At 41.1% G+C, this 16,347-nt stretch overlaps 1 protein-coding gene across 1 annotated transcript in view; it reads right to left on the reverse strand.

Moving 5' to 3' along the window:
• Positions 1 to 7,440: 7,440 nt before the first annotated feature.
• PAWR (pro-apoptotic WT1 regulator) overlaps positions 7,441 to 16,347 on the reverse strand; it is a 125,622-nt gene continuing 116,715 nt past the window's right edge. The window contains exon 6 of the mRNA XM_090042598.1: positions 7,441 to 12,131. Within this exon, the coding sequence (XP_089898724.1) occupies positions 12,045 to 12,131 (87 nt within the window). The 3' untranslated portion in view covers positions 7,441 to 12,044. The remainder of the gene's footprint in view (positions 12,132 to 16,347) is intronic.

Genomic DNA, 16,347 nt, shown 5'->3' on the forward strand with positions numbered 1-16,347 from the left:
ACTTTTAAGTGATTGTTGGGGGCAAACTTCGTATGTTCTCTCCTAATTTTAAAAAGCATGGGTCTTCTCTCCAGTAAGTACTCCAGAAGCGAATGCACGGTTAGCAAATTATAATAACCATTTTAGAGATCTTGTTGTGGTTTAATAGTGTTTGTTCCCTTGCCTCTCTTTAATAGTGTTTATCACTTCAAACACTACACAGAAAGAATTAGCAACAATGTTTGTGCTGGTTGTTGACTTACCACTACTGTTTCATCATGAGCACTTCTTGTACCTAGAACATTTTATAACTTTTTCCTAAAAAAAAAAAAAAAAAAAAGTACTTTACTAAAAATGAATGCACATGTTGCTAACCTCTGTAGTAAAAAACTCCACTTACACCTTTATAACAAAGATCCCAAGAGAAAAAGGTACTCAAAGATCTGTACGATGGCAGCTTTCTACCCATACATTCTCATACCTAAGACTGACATTTGATTGTCTGGAGATTTTTGACATTAAAAGTAGTACAAACATTTTCCTGAAGAAAGCTTAATATAAATTGGACAGATAAATCTTTTTGTAATGCAAAGATTTGTAGAATCAGGCACTCAAATTGGTCACTTAATGTTTTCTGAGAAGCAATTAGTACCCCTACCCAACATTTGGATTGTAAAGAGTAGCAAAACTGTGGGGTGTGAAAAAAGCAAAAAAACTTTCAAAATCCTGAAAAATAATTATTCAGAAAGTCTTCTTTCTGCATTTCAGCATCAGTGGCGGAATTCACAGTTTCTGACTTGTAAGGGAAGTGGCAACAGGTCAGAGTATGAATTGGGCCCGCAAACAGTTATCATGTCCCACAAGCTGAATTTAATCCCACCCTCCAAACGTACCAATCAAGTCCTTCATCCGAGAAGGAAGGCAAGCCCCAACAAACAAAACCCAGTTAAACATCACAAAGCTGTATATTATCAGCAAAGTGCATAAGGAAAAAAACCCCCTGAAACCACGTGAATGAGAATTCAGAAAAGGAATGCCTTTAGTTTTGCTTTTCTATGAGCAAATAGTTTTCCTGCTATTAAAGATAGCACTTACATAGTATTCTCAATGTAAGTTTGAGGGATGCACAAAAAGAAAACAAAACTGTAAGAAGAAACAATGCCAGCAATCTGAACAAAAGAGTGTTTTATTTGATACACCTCAAAATAAGGCATGAGGTACCAGCCCCAGCAATAACACTACAGCTTGAAGAAAACCTTATGTTAAAAGTCTGGTTACAACTAGGGTTACCATATTTCCAATTTCAAAAAAAGAGGATGCCAGTCAGGGTGGGGTGTGGTAATATAATTATGGGGGGCAGTGATATACCTGTGCTGTGCTCCTACCCTTCACTTCCAAGCTACAGCCCCCCACCCCCTGCTGCCCTTCACTCCCGACCCAAAGCCTCCCTCCCAATGCCTGCTGGTGCCTCTCACTCCCAACCCACAGCCCCCCTTCCCCACTGATGCACCTCACTCCTGATCTGCAGCCCCCTGGCACTGCCTGTTCCCTGGGCTCCTGACCTCCAGTCGTCCCCCCCCCAGTTCCCCTCATTCCCAGACCACAGTTCCCCCCAGCCCTGCCAGTGCCCCTCACTCCCAACCCGCAGCCCCCTGCCCCCCCAGCCCTGCTGTGCCCCTCACTCCCAACCTACAGCCCCCCTATTGTCCCCCACCAGCCCTGCCGGTACCCAATCCTGACCCATAGTCCCCTGCCACTTCCCCTCATTCCCAGCTTGCAGCTTGCTCCCCCCAGCCCTGCAAGCATCTCCCAGTTTCCCTGCCCCTGTGAGCGCAAGCACCAGGGTGGCCCAGCCAGGCAGATCCCTGCTGCCCCTCCTCACTCCCTTCCCCCGCGGGAAGAGCAGGCACCTCCCCGGCCCTGGTGCAGCCCAGTGCTGGGGAAAACCTGAATGCTGAGCAGAGGAAAATCCGAAATCCCGGACATTAGTTGATATTTAAAAAAACCTTCTGGATGGAGCTGGGAGGACCCAAAAAGAGGACATATCCGGGAAAACCTGAACGTATGGTAACCTTAGTTACAACTCAGTGTAAAACAAAACACCACTTACTGTTGTTTGAAGCAGGCTTTGAAGCAGGAAGTCTGAAACAGGATTACCTCCTAGAGGTTGAATACAAGCAATAATGAAAGTGTGAGGAGAGGTGGGTTTGCAGATGATGAAAACATCTCCAGTGCAAACACTCACCTCTCTCTTGAACATGGGAGCTTCATGTGCTTTTAGTTTCAGGATAACCAAACCATAACAATGGCCCTCTTTGTAACGGCATGGTCCAGCAAATTTAAATTTAAATAAAACACTTGCAACTTGGACAGTGTCCACCACTTGTTAGAATCATATCAGGTAGAGCTCTTCTAATTCTAGCACCCTTTGATTGTAATCAGTGGCAGCAAATTAGAGAAAGCAAAGGAAAATGCCTGTGCAGATGCCATGATTACACATGCTCAGCAGCCACCAGCCATTGCATAGCAACCTAGTTGTGGTAGACTTTATTTTAATAAAAGGCAGGAAAAGACCATTTATGCCAAGTGCAATTTCAGATTTTGATGCTAATAAGCAGCTGATTCTATTAAGTGACATTCTGATAAACAGTGGGAAGCTCCTGCAATACAATGCTTTGGGCATTTGATTTTTAATGTTAATATGCGGTTGATTAAGCAAGGTTCATTAAGGGCTGGGTTTGAATTTACTAAAGAGGGGTACGGCACACTGCCTCTCAGACCACGTGGGGATGAGGGTGAGCAGTGGCTGAAGCCCCTGGGCTAGTAGGTGTCACTGGGGAGATAGGAGGAGTTCAGGTGCTTGAAGGAGGAGACCTGGTTGCCAACACTGCCACTGTCCCCAGCTGATCCAGACAGTGAGGGAGCCCCAGTCAACCCTGCCCCTGCTCCAGCAGTTGCACATAGAGTCAGGCTCAGCTGGGGACAATGGCAACAGTGTGCAGATTCCTCCTTCCAGCACCTGTTCTTTGCCTATGGGGAACAACAGGGGGGAGACAGGCAGGGGGGAGTCCTAGATTTGGTGATGCACAGGTTTTTCCTTCCAGCTTCTGCTCCCTGCCCAGCCTCCTTCTTCCCCCAGTGACCCTTGCTGGGTGGGAGCAGGTGGTGGCAGGAGGAACTTACACACCATGGCTGCTTCTATCCCTGGCTAAGTCCAGTTCCCCTTGCAGCTGGATCCCTGGTGCCTGCAGCTGGAGCAGAGTAGGTGGGGTTCTCAGGCTTCTCTCATGCCCATGTCAACCAGGGATAGTGGGTAGCAGTGGGGAGAAGTTTCCTCCTTCCAATACCTGCTCCCAGGCAGTGGGGATCACAGCAGGGGAGTGGCAGGTGCAAAAACAGGAAACTTCACCACTGCCACCAGTCTCCATGGCACTTTTTGCAACTGTTACTTATGACTGGAGCAGGGTAGGAGCAACTATGTGGCTCCCCCTGCTCCTGGGTCAATGGGAGACAGCGGCAGTGGCAGCAGAAGGGCCTCCCCCCCACCTGCTCCTGGATTGTATTAAAACAATGAACACAGCACCGGCAAGAACAGGCAACCAGGTAACTTTTTAGAATACGCAGTGAGTACTTTGTCAGTTGGAAGACAAGACACAAAAATTGTGTGACAGGTCTATTACAAATACAAAATATTTTCAGCACCTTGCAAATATCCTTAGGTACACAAAATTGTTGCCAAACTTGAAGACCTAAGATGGCTAACCCCCGTAACCATATTGAACTTTTTGGGGGCCAGAAAGTCTGTATCCAAGGATAAGCATTCAAGGAGGCCATTGTGAACTAAAGGTATAACACCCTTTCCCATCTTTCAGCTGGTGGCATTGTGAACAGTACCTGCAGGACTCTGTTTTCCTGCAGTTTCTGTTGCTATTCAGATTCATGAAAACATTTTGAGGGACTCAGAGTAACCTTGTGTTTCTTTCTCTTCTTTGGTCATGAACATTACATGAATGGCACAGAGGTGACCGGGCTCAAGGTCTATCCAAGAAAAAAATTCTCAAAGTCATCAAACACATCCTGATATAGAAGATGCTCTTGAGCAACTGTCTTTTGATTTCAAAGCTTAGGCCCACAAGGACTGGGGAACCTAGACCTTTTTAGTATTGTAGAGCCCTGTGCAGGGGGGGAACAATGAGTTGTATCATGGCTTCTGAAACTGAAAGCTTGCTTTACAAAGAACAGCTTTTCACTTCCTTTCATAGACTCAAAGAAAATTAGGGTTGGAAGGGACGTCAGGAGATCATCCAGTCCAACCCCCTGCTCAAAGCAGGAAAATCCCCAACTAAATCATTCTACCCAGGGCTTTGATCAAGCCTGGCCTTAAAAACCTCCAAGGATGGAGATTCCACCACCTCTCTAAGTAACCTGTTCCAGTGCTTCACCACCCTCCTAGTGAGAAAGTTTTTTTTCTAATATCCAACCTAAACCTCCCTTGCTGCAACTTGAAGGCAACTCCAGAAAAGAGACTCCCCTCCTGCTTCCACCTCTCAAATAAAGCAAATACTTCAGATTTCTCTGGTAAAGTCGAGACATCATCAATCAGGTCTATGGGTTTAAATCCTTGAAGCAGGGAAAAAGGTGATGAGTGCTACCTCTGAGAAATGTCTGTATAAGAAATGCTAACTTGAGCATAAGCATAGGCCTCAGTGGAAAAAAAAATGTTTCAACTGTGTAATGTCAACACAGACCAAAAGGAATGCAATGAAGGTGGTATTTTCTTGTTCTTGGCTTCCTCAAAAGAAAGCGGTATGATCAAGCCATGTCACTAATAACAAGATTTGCTAGCACTCTTGATTTTGAGCACGTTACATACAGGAGGGAAAATCTGGAGATGTTGGTATGGAGCTGCCAGTGATATGTCAGGAAGTGTGCTTACTCTTGACATGTTCTGGGTGGCTGCCTGCCAGAAGTCAGCCCTGCTGGAATTTAAGTACTAAGGCCCTGAATGCAGTAGATGTTTGCCATTAGTTTTACTGGGAACAATGCAAAATTTTCAAGAGGTGAAGCCTCCACACTGGGCTTACCTGTGGGAGTGTTGCTGGCACTGAGTTCTGAGAAGCAATCTCTCTGATTTAGGCTTCAGCGTTATGAATTTACCTTTCAAAGCATTCAAGCTAGACTTCCAAGAAATTCCCAGGGATACCTGGAATATGTGCTAAATGCCCAGGATAGATAGCTGTTGAGTTAAAAAGCAAAACTTTGGCAACTGAAGAAGCAGAGTAGGCACATGTGGCCTTAAACTTAAAGGCTTTCTAATAAGAATTGACACGCCAAAGAAAACAAAACACTGAAAAATACAGCAAAATGACAGAAGTGTTCAGAAGTGGTCATAGCGAAGCCCTCAGAAATTTGAAACTCTGAACTGTATATGATATAAAGGACAGAAGGAACTGAGAAAAGATAAACTCCAGAATGCAACAAACATAAAGGCTCCAACAAAGAGAAACAATAAAACCAACAAAAACAAACAATCAGGCAGAGCTTTTTCATCATTTTTATGCAAGAACTAACATGTTGGAGTGATAATGTTATAGAGATGGTACTATTTTAAAGAAAGAATTCAAAACATAAAATACAAATACATGCGACATCTTAGCCAACCTGTCTTAAGGGACTTCGGTTTAACATGTATAAAAAAATCTGCATTACTAGCTTTGAAGCAGTTTATTAAGATTTGGTCTATTTTTCTGAGACTCAGGACCTTGTCACACAGTAACTTTAGGTGGCTTCTGGAGTTCTTAACCCATGGACTGGCTGCATGTGAATACCTTTTAAGTGGCTTAAAGGACTCTGGGCACCAATACACGTGCAGTGAGGCTGCTCTGACATGCTGCGTGTTGGAGCAGACTCAATTAATCAAGTCTGCTGGAGTGTGGTAATTACTGTGCTCCAGCAGACTCCAGCATCAGTGTCCCTGTGCTGAAAAATGGCGGCGGGGGCACTTTAATTAAAGCTTGTGAGACAAGCTTGGAAGTGCTCCCAGTGCCAGTTTTCAGAGCAGGGCTGGTGATTACATGTGATGGTCCAGGCTCTTTAGAGCAGCTCTTTAGACAATTTCCCCCCACTCCTCCTGAAGCAAGCATAAACGCCCTTTTTGTTCAATTTAATGTAACCCCACTTTCAGGACAGGATTATTTCCAATCTGCCTATTTTTGCTACTGTTTTATTTATTGATTGATTTAGCGTATGTGGTTTCAGCACATTGTTTCAGCCATCTTAAGGTGATGTCATCACCAGTTTTATTAATTTGTGGCCATTCTCTGCAGCTTTTCCTCTGAGGTTGAAGTCTTCCAGCATCCCAGGTGGCAGTGGGCCTGCTGTGCCTTCCACCGCCGCTTCCTCTGACCAGCTCTGCTTTCGGCAGGAGAGGAACCAGCTGGGTCCAAACAGGGGAGGGAACCGTGTCACTGCCACCACTTGGACCCAGCTCCACTCTCCACTGGGTGCAGTCATCTGGGTCCGAGTGTGGAAGGGAACCACGTCACTTGGACATGGCTGGCTGAGCAGAGCAGACAGAGCAGAGCAGAGCTGGGTTCAAGTGACAGTTTCCACCCCCACCTCTACAAAGCTGGCTCTGCTCCCAATGGGAAACAGAGTCCAGCCTGAGCAATGTGGTTCCCTCTCCCACTAGGACCTGGCTGGCTCTGCTTCAGTCAGGACGATGGCAGGAGGCACCATGGTTTCCAAGAGCTGGGGCTGCAGCACTTGCTCTGCCCTGAGCGAGCAGGGAGCCTGTCCATCCCCTGCTCACCAAGCCACTAGTTGTGCAGGTGAGGGGCAATCAGAGGAGGTTTTTTGCCTTAATGTGCAAATGCTCCACTAAGCCGACCAGCACTAAACTGATTAACACGTTTGGCTTACAACGTAAGGCCTGACACGGCTCTCCATATCAATGCACATTTTTCCTCCATTTAGTTTGTTTCAGTGTATACACTGGGACGGTTTCCCTTTTTGCAGAGGGAATATGTGCATCCCAAAGGAATGAATGCACCATGAAGTCTGTACAGTCTGTTCATTCACGGGTAAGGGTGCATTTCATGGGGGAGTTTACACAGTGAACAGCTTCCAGCTCTTTCTGTTGAAGGGAAATCATGACTTGGGTCTTGGGAGGTAGAGTGAATGTAGGGAAAGAGTTGATCAGGAGGCTGTAACTGAAGTTTGGAGGGATTAGAACTGTATCACGCAACTAGAAAAGAGTCTTCTTGCACCTGAACTGATATTTCTAGTTTTCGGCCACTGGGTCTTAACTGGCCATCCAGTATAAAATGATAGAAACTGTAATAGCACGTTGTGAACTCCCCAGCTTTGACAAACAAAGCCCACAATGCTTGTATGTGGGTGAATTACTTTTATGCACATGCTATTGAATCTCCTTTGAAAACAAATAATCCCAAACCTGAATTAAAAATCATTTTGTTTTTATTTTGATAAAAAGGCACACAGTCTGTATTGTTAGATTAATAGGCATGTTTTTTACCTGCAAAAGTAAGGCTCTCAACATAACTTTAGAAACAGATGTTATCGTAAGATAGGAAACAACAGAAGTATCCAATGTTCAAAAATAAAATGGATATTTAGTTCTTAAAATTAGGTGATGTTTCAACTTTTAAAATGCATAAAACTGATATTTTAAAAATGACTGTATATAAAGACTCTGGCTTATGACTATGAAAAAATTTTAAATGAAAAACCCAACTATAACAATTTTGCCAGAAAAAAAATCCCGCTTAACCACAGCCCTTGAACAGTATACCAGAAATCCAAAAATAATAGCAACAAAGCTACATCAAAAGAATAATGTACATCTACAGTGGTTATGAGAAATGATACACAAATAATGTGATTTACAGTAAGTCAACACATTTTAAAATCACAACTTGATCCAATTATTGCATCTTTAAGTCACGTGTGTCCTGTGTACATATAAGTGGTTTTACATAAATGCTTAAACAAAGAAGTGATCCCTAGGGAGCGTTGACACCAAAATTGATTGGGAATTGATTGATCTGTAGTGAAAGTGAAGCTTGCTGTTAATTTACGTGTCCTAGTAGCTAACTTGTACAAATTTCTACTTTGTTTTTGAAAACTTATAATAAAAATATTTTAGCTTTAAAATATTTCCTTCTTGGTGGCTGGTACTGTGAATTGAATCAGTTAAAAAAATCACCGTTTGCCTGTCAGTTTCTCTTAATGGGAACGGCCATCTTTCTCGTCTGTGACACCAGCAGTTTTGGTTATTAATACTGATGAAAATGTACTGACACAACTGACATCTTCATAAAGATGAGTCCTTGAATTCAAGAAATACTGAGAGGCTGATAGGAAATGCCTACATTTATAAAAAATCTTATTTGCTTAATTTATGTTCCCAATAATCAGCTAGTTGACTGTTACTACTGAGTTATTTGATTACAGAACTTGCTCCAAAATAATAGCTGAAATCTACATGTTGCACAGTGACAGTCAATTTTACAAAGGAATTTGATCTCCAAGAAATTTCTGCACTGCAATAACACTAGGCAAGCCAAATGCATCTTGATGTAGATTAAAATTGGTTGGTTTTCACTATATGCAAAGTTCTTTATACTGAATTATGTTTATGACAATCAATCACACTACATCTATTTCTCTATATAGCTGAATGAAAAACTATTAGTCTGTTTCATACATTAAGGCTATCTATTCATTTCTTGTTACCAAGAAATCCATTTTAAGGTCACTTAATATCAAATATACTACTCCCCATTTCAAACCACATCTAAAGAAAAATATATACATCTGAACATATAATACAAATCCTCATCATAGAAAGGGGGAAAGTTTGCTTTAAAGATAGAAAAATGCCAATCTGAAAATATAGGCTGTATTTCTGGGGTAATAAAATACCTCCAGTAGCTGAAGGGTGACTAGCTAAATTTTTTAATGAAAACTAAGTTGCTTGAGTTCTTTTAAAAGGCAATAAATGCATGTGCTGTTCAGTTTCTATCTGGGGAAAAATCCAAATCAGAAACGTATATCATTCATGGTAACAAACCTCAACATGCTGTGTTAAGCTTCAGATCTTTGGATGTAAGCAACAGTACTTGAGAATCACAGAGCTACTGGAGAAATCGCACTGCATTATCAGGACAATATGCAGTTAAAGCCTAGGAACTCATCCACTGTAAAACATGTCATGTGTCATTCATTATGTAAAAATACAAAGAAATGTATATGCTAAGTCTGCAGTTTGGTCCGATTTTTAAGAGATGAATGTTCAGAAATCCCCATGGAATTCATCTGCAAAATCTGTATTAGAATATTAGTGATCCTCCAAACCTCTTGCATGTTATCTTCAATGTAAAAATAGCCAGATCTTAGGAAACATACAACAGTGCATATGAGGTAGGTTTTCACTCTAGGGCTTAACATATTGCTCAATTTGGATATCCCTGATGTTTAAATCTTCATAATTTATATTTATTCTTAACAGTCCTGTAGTAAACAGTTGCATTTGAGGAAAAGTCAACCATTCAGGATCAATAAGAGCATTTTTGCTTGGGCAGTTAATACAATCCCCATAACATTTCTTAGAATAAAAGCTTGCTTTATATTTCAGTTGATTTTAACTATACCCTTGTTAAGTTAAAAGGTAATGGCTAGACAACCATTAGCAATCTACACAACATATCATTTTATAGAAACAGACTAAAAAACTTCTCACAAGAGCCAAATAATACTGCAAATTACCATAAAGTACTTCAGTGATTGAAAGACCTCCTTCCAGAAATCTTACAAGATCTTTGGGGTTATCAGCTAAGGAATATCAGGTCTTTATGGTGCAATTTATGGGAATTTCTAAGATTAGGCTGGGCATTGTAAATGCGTATGTACACAGAGGTACATTAATGCTGTCTCATTAGAATATAAAAACCGATGAGAACTACTTAATACACAGAGCAAAAAGAAAACATCCATCATACAAGTAGCAAGTCCTGGATTTAAAATTCAAGAATTGCTTAATACTATTAAACATAAAAAGTTTCTAATTCAAAAAGAAAGCTGTGGGCAAATGTCAGTCAATGGCCAGCCTAACTTATTCATATGTTGACATTTTAAGATGCTAAAAGGGAGGGGACGGTGAGTTGCACCAAAGGCATGCTCTCCAGCTAGAGGCTGAGCGGAGGCTGCTTCCTCACTTCCCCAGGCCCCAGGGCAGCCTGCCAGTAACCCCAATCACTGAGAGCCTGCCTTCTCCTCTGCCGGGACCAGGGGACTAGGCAGGCTGTCAGCCTCCCATGGCAGGCAATGAACTGCTATGTCAATGACAGCAGCACGCTACCTGACAGCTTGCCACCCTTCTAGGGAGACTGATGAGAAGAACCATTGCTACCCCTGTGACTACCCCTATGACAGACAACACCAGATGCTGACAGCCCCCACCCTGGAGAGCTGTTGCAAGCCCACTGCCCTGGCAGTCTTTCTGCCACTGGAGTGACAATTGTCCCCAATGTCTCAGCATCAGCAGCTGCAGCAGGGTCTCCAAACAGTTGCTGCTGTGACAGCTCAGTGCGGTGAGCGGAGGTGCAACTCCAGATCTTGGTGGTCTACGAGGGAATCAGATGCTCTCCATTCCCCCATCCCCACCCCAGAGCAGAAAGGGGAAGGGAGAATGTGATGTGAGGGGACCAAGAGCCTGCCCCCTTCTCCCCACCCACCCCCACATAGCACTACATGCACCTGATCACATTACACATAGAACTATAAAACACAGAGCTGCAGAGAAGTTTCTGTTTCAAACCAGATCATTTCTGTGAAGTTGGTACCATTTTTGTAGTGTCAATCTCTGCTGTGCTGCAGGGTATATACACGTGTGTCCATTTGACTTTTGCTGCGCCACAAATGTAATGTCTGTCCAAGGCACAACAGAAGTCAATGCTTTATATTCAATGAAAATGCCATCTTGCACCATGAAGTAGTAGTTTTGTTGTAAGTGGCTTAATTTAAGTGAATAAGCAAGCTTTTATTCAACCAGGGCTGAATTTTTCTGTATTTCATACATTAAATGTTCTGGAAGGGCCTGAATAATTTATGAAAGTTCCCTTTTAGTGTTAAATACACGAGCAAGTTTTATCACAGCTTTCAAAAGCATTACTCACATTTATTATGAGCGTTAAACAATTTAAAATAGGTAGATTTAAATAATTGTTGTAATACTTCTGCAAAAATGAAAGCTCCAGGCTTTGTTTATGTTCTAAACACACAAAACAAACTTACTATAGGATAGTAAGCTTGCATTTCGGTGTTAAAGCAAAAGCATTGTGATATATTATAGTGCATAACTTAAGTACGGTACTAAAAAACCCTTAATGTTAATAATGGTAGGTATTTTATTGAAACAGTTTTTAGAAAACAACTTATCTCCCCTCCCCTAGTATAGAAGAAAATTGCTATACCACCATTCTCAGTCTTTCCAACATAGTAAAAAATCTCAACATACAAGATTTTTTGAACAAAACAATCTGCAAAATGTTACACATCAGTAATAAGGCATCTGCACTTTACAGCTGTTTAAACAAAAAGCAAATAGGTCCCAAAATATATATTTTGGATCTATGTAAACAAAGCTTATTTCTATTTTTTCTTTGCATTCAAGAAAAAATATATACCCACATAGACCAAAAGTGATCTTGGTGCTCTGATTTTAAAATATTGTGACTTGACAATATATAATCTGAGGATCCAAAACCCGAATATAACCATCATGGATTTAGTATTTTGAAAGATGTCAACGTTGTTAATTATTCTTGATGTAACAGGTAAGGTTAAAAATCTACACAAATTGATGCCATTTCCTTGAGCAAAATAGAGACCATTATGAAAATAAACATCCATCTGGTTTTCTAGTAATAAATATAAAGACACTTATTTCAACATACTGCAACATAGGAAGTATTATTATAATATTGACCATAACATACAATCAGTAGTTTTTAAATCTCTCTCCTCACTGAGGCTTGAATCTTCTACCTTGTCAGCTGTCCAACAACTTTTAAGAGTGTCTTATTTTCCTGCTTTAACTGTTCATTTTCATCTTCAATATCATCTAGATCCTTTTGAAAAATAAAGAAGAAAAACACACACTCAGCATTCTTAGGATGTAAAGATGGATCCTTAAATTAATAATTTAAAAGTCTGGGAATTTAACACACATTTTTTAAAACCAAGAGGTTACAGACAAGGACAAACAGTTCCTGGTTTACATAATCTACATTTCCAAAGGACTAATAAAAGAAAAACAGTTAACATTTATGTTTTCTAATACTCCTAGCATTACAACACTTTGGGCGCATCTACACGTGCCCCTGACTGCGCAATTGGTACTCCTCAGTCCCAGCGGCACACGGGTCATTTTCAACCCTACTGTGCAGCAGCAGCCAGCTACCGGGCAGTAGTGGCAGCATCACAGTAAGTTGCCGAGGCACTATGTCACTGAAGCGATGAGCTATGTCACCGTAGCTTGTTGCTAAGGGGACACAGTGTCTCATGTAAACGTGCCCATTAATACTGAATTCCCAAGTGCAAACTTCCTCAGAATAGAAACAGACCATAAACATTGAAAATATAATAGAAACAAATACATCAAAAAGCCAGGAGAAAATGGATATGATTAAGTTACCAGGTCATTACTTGGATGCATTAATGAGATATTGGTATTTTCACTCCCCAAACTATGTCTGTATGTTTACACATATTAAATATAGATTATGTAGCTTATTGTTTCAATAATTTATAATTTAAGTTCAGCATCAGCAGTTCTCATGAAAAATCTGACTTGCTTTGCTATTAGAAACAAATTAAAAAAAAAAACATCTCAGGCTCTGTTCAAAGTGTTGATTAAAGTTAGATTGATAAGTTCCTGAATTATAAATATGGTTAGGTTTCTTCTAATACGAGAAAAAAATTAAGGTTTTTTAAGGCCACAAACTAATGCTCTAAGAACAGCAACCATCCATAAATGTGGCATTTAAAACGTGCCACTTTTCGTTTTTACTTCTCTCCCTATGCTATCCTTCTGTGTCCTGCCATGAAATTAAACTGAGAAACAGTGCAGCCACATCTCAGCTGTTGTGGTTAACACTTACCTTAGCTGCCTTTCAATTCATTTTTGCTGTAACTGGGGGGAGAAAGAAAAAGAAGAAGAGAGAAAAGAAATGACAAAGGGATGATAGTGTAAAATGGTAGGAGAAAAGATATGGGAAATGCTGTGTTGGAAGTGGGAAAAGCCTGGTGAAGGAGACAGGGCAGACATGAGATAAGACATGGCTGCTTTGGAGTGAAAGCCTGCAAATCAGAAGGAGGGAAATCACCCTTTCTCTAACTCCCTTAGATTTTAAACAATTAATTAACATCATGATAACACACATTTGCTTGTTTTTTCTGGTGTGTTCATTCCAGAAGCTGGGAGTTGGTGCTTAGCTGTGACATCAGTAGAAGTCCTACCCTGCCAATCAAAAAACATGGCTTTAGCTGTAGGTGCCCAAAGCCATACTGCAGTCCCTTTGCAATTCTTCCTTAGTTTATTTTTTTCCCTTTTTTTTGTTTTAAATGTAGCAGATAATATAGAATGTTTTACTTACAACTAGACTGTGTTACTTGCCTAACAGCAGAGGTCAAAATATAGCTGCCTTCCCAGCAAAAGAGATTTAATTGAGGTTTAATATGAACCTGACATTTCATCATGTATATTATGATATATAAACATGGTCACTTGAATTTACTGGTTACAATAGTATATGATTCTATTATTTTAAGCAATGCAGACTGCTTTCACTATTAGGAAGCTTGTGCCAGCAAAAGATATACTGGGTAAACTGTAAAGAAGTACCTTTCCAATAAAATGACTTAAATTTAGCTCTTGTTTTTCATTGTTTTATGCTTAAACTTGCTTTAACTAAATGGATAGATAACAGAATTTTGGCCTGTTAGAACCATCTGTTTTAAGGCCTTTGGACAAAAATATTTTAAATTTACCTAAAAATAAAATAGGATGATATTGTGGAATGTGTATGCTGCAAAAATAACATTCCAAAGATTGCTAGAAGTATGAGGTACTTGAATACAATCCAGTAATAACAACCGGCTGCAGTTTAAATATCTAAAGAAATAATGGATTCACATATGTAGGTGATTTTTACCACTGCAGAATGTAAAAGTTTCTTATCAAGAATTGCATTCTGGGTTTAAATTTATGCTTATTACTGAAAGAGTAAGTGGCAGAGAAGTTTAGGTTTCACATACCAATAGGGAAAAATGACTACATAACTGACACTAATAGGATTGCAAATCCTCACTGGATATGCTCTCTCCAAACACACAACTTTAATTACAGTAATAACTCAGTGACCAACTCCCAACTATTCCAAAACTGAACTAAGATAACAAACATTTTGATGTCTCCAAATGACTTTCCTTTCAGATATCTGTATACCTTATGAACCATTTTATCCCTTACTTTTAAAAAAGGTAGCAGACGTACATCAAATAATCTTATTCATTTGCAATGAAACAATGCTATTTACAAGTGGTCTTTTCCAGTGGCTGTCAGCGTAAGAGCACCTTAAGTCTGGAAACTTTATTGTGACCTGCTTCCTTTCAGTCAAAACTTTGGATTAAAATATTAAAATGTGCTTAATTTATCAAAATGTATTAAGCATTGTTTTTTTTAAAAATATTTACTTAGAAATGACTAGAACATAGAAAAGAGCCTTTTACACTCATAAAGGTTCACCAATGATGTAGATAGACCGGGGTGTGCAAAGTCCAGCCTGTTGGTTGGATTTGGCCCCTGGCAGACTCCATTTCCCAGCAGCATGCGCCCATGTCATTATAGCCAGTCTTCATGGAGAGCATTAGTTTGTGGTCTTTAATAACCTTAATTTTTTTTCATGGTCGGGCTGTGATAGCACGGCACCAGGGTTTTCATGGAGACTCACCGAAGCAACACTGGCAGGGTGCGTGGCTGGGCAGGGAGCTGCTCTGGGGCAGGGATTTTGCAGCACTGGCAGCATGGGCCGGACCTGGGGCAGAGCTGTGATCCAGTCCCTGCATACCCCTGCCTGAGGTGTGAGGACAACGGGGCAGAACCATGATCTGCTCCCTGCACGCCCTTGCCGGGAGCACGCAGGCAGTGGATCACAGTTCTGCCCAGCTCCAGACCATGCTGTCAGTGCTGCAAAATCCGGGCCCCAGCTCCAAAGCAGCTCACCACCCAGCCATGTGCCCTGCCAGCGCAGCTTGGGCAGGTCTCCATGTAAACTCTGGCCCCATGCTGTCATGGCCATGTCCCTCCTGTTGTCTTCATGCAAACCGGGCACAGTGATGTTGGCACAGGCTGCTGAGAAACGGAGTCCGGCCACCAGACGGATCCACCATTTTGCCCACCCCTCAGCTAGACTGATGAAAACTTCTCAAAGTGGCACCTGTCTGAATGCAAGCCGACAGCCCATCGTTACAGCTCGGACTGTTTGGAGAGGCGACCAATAACACATTAGGCATTATAACAATAACATTCTTTTCACCATTTCACTAGGGCCTGATTAACATCAGGGCTTTGTGGAAGAAAACAAAGTAGGGAAATAGTGCAAATATATAGAGCTCAGAAGAACTCCAGATGCTGGCAAGGAATATTCACTACTCTGAGTTGGCTGCTGCACATCCATGTTTGGTTAAGATGAAAAAACAGCTATCATGCTATTATTTAAGAGAAAGCCAGTGAATCAGTTTGTTTTTAAGAGAGTCTACAAGAAACGGAGGCAACCTTAAGGACATGAAGGTCAGTAATTTTCCTAACTGATATGAATCTGATAAAGAGAACCTTGATAGAGAGATGGAAAGGGGAAACATTGTCCCTTAGGTTTAAAGGAAGCAAATGATGAAATTGAGATCTAATGCTTCTGTAGCACATAGTCAGTCACCCTGTCCTTTTACTAAGGATGGGCAGTAGGACTGTGCAAAAAAACATCATTTCACTTTGACATCTGTTTCGCCATTTTGAAGGGATAGTGTTTCACTTAATCATTTTGTTCCATTTTGAAGCGCTGTCCCATTTCGTTTCATCAAAACTGTTTCACTGTTTTGACAAGTTTCAACGTTTTGCCCACAGGTTATAATGGGGAATCCTAAAAATGCCTAAAACTTCGTCATTTCTTGCCTGATTTGGATGAAAATTGCAAGGATTGTAGACCCTTCTCAGGGCATGAAGCTTGCCAAGTTTCAAGGAGCTAGGTGCAGGGGTTTCTGGGTAACTTAACCTCAAACTGTTCAAAG

This window comes from Crocodylus siamensis, chromosome 4 (assembly GCF_052110815.1).
Source record: "Crocodylus siamensis isolate JL-2025a chromosome 4, ASM5211081v1, whole genome shotgun sequence".
NCBI classification, from domain to species: domain Eukaryota; kingdom Metazoa; phylum Chordata; order Crocodylia; family Crocodylidae; genus Crocodylus; species Crocodylus siamensis.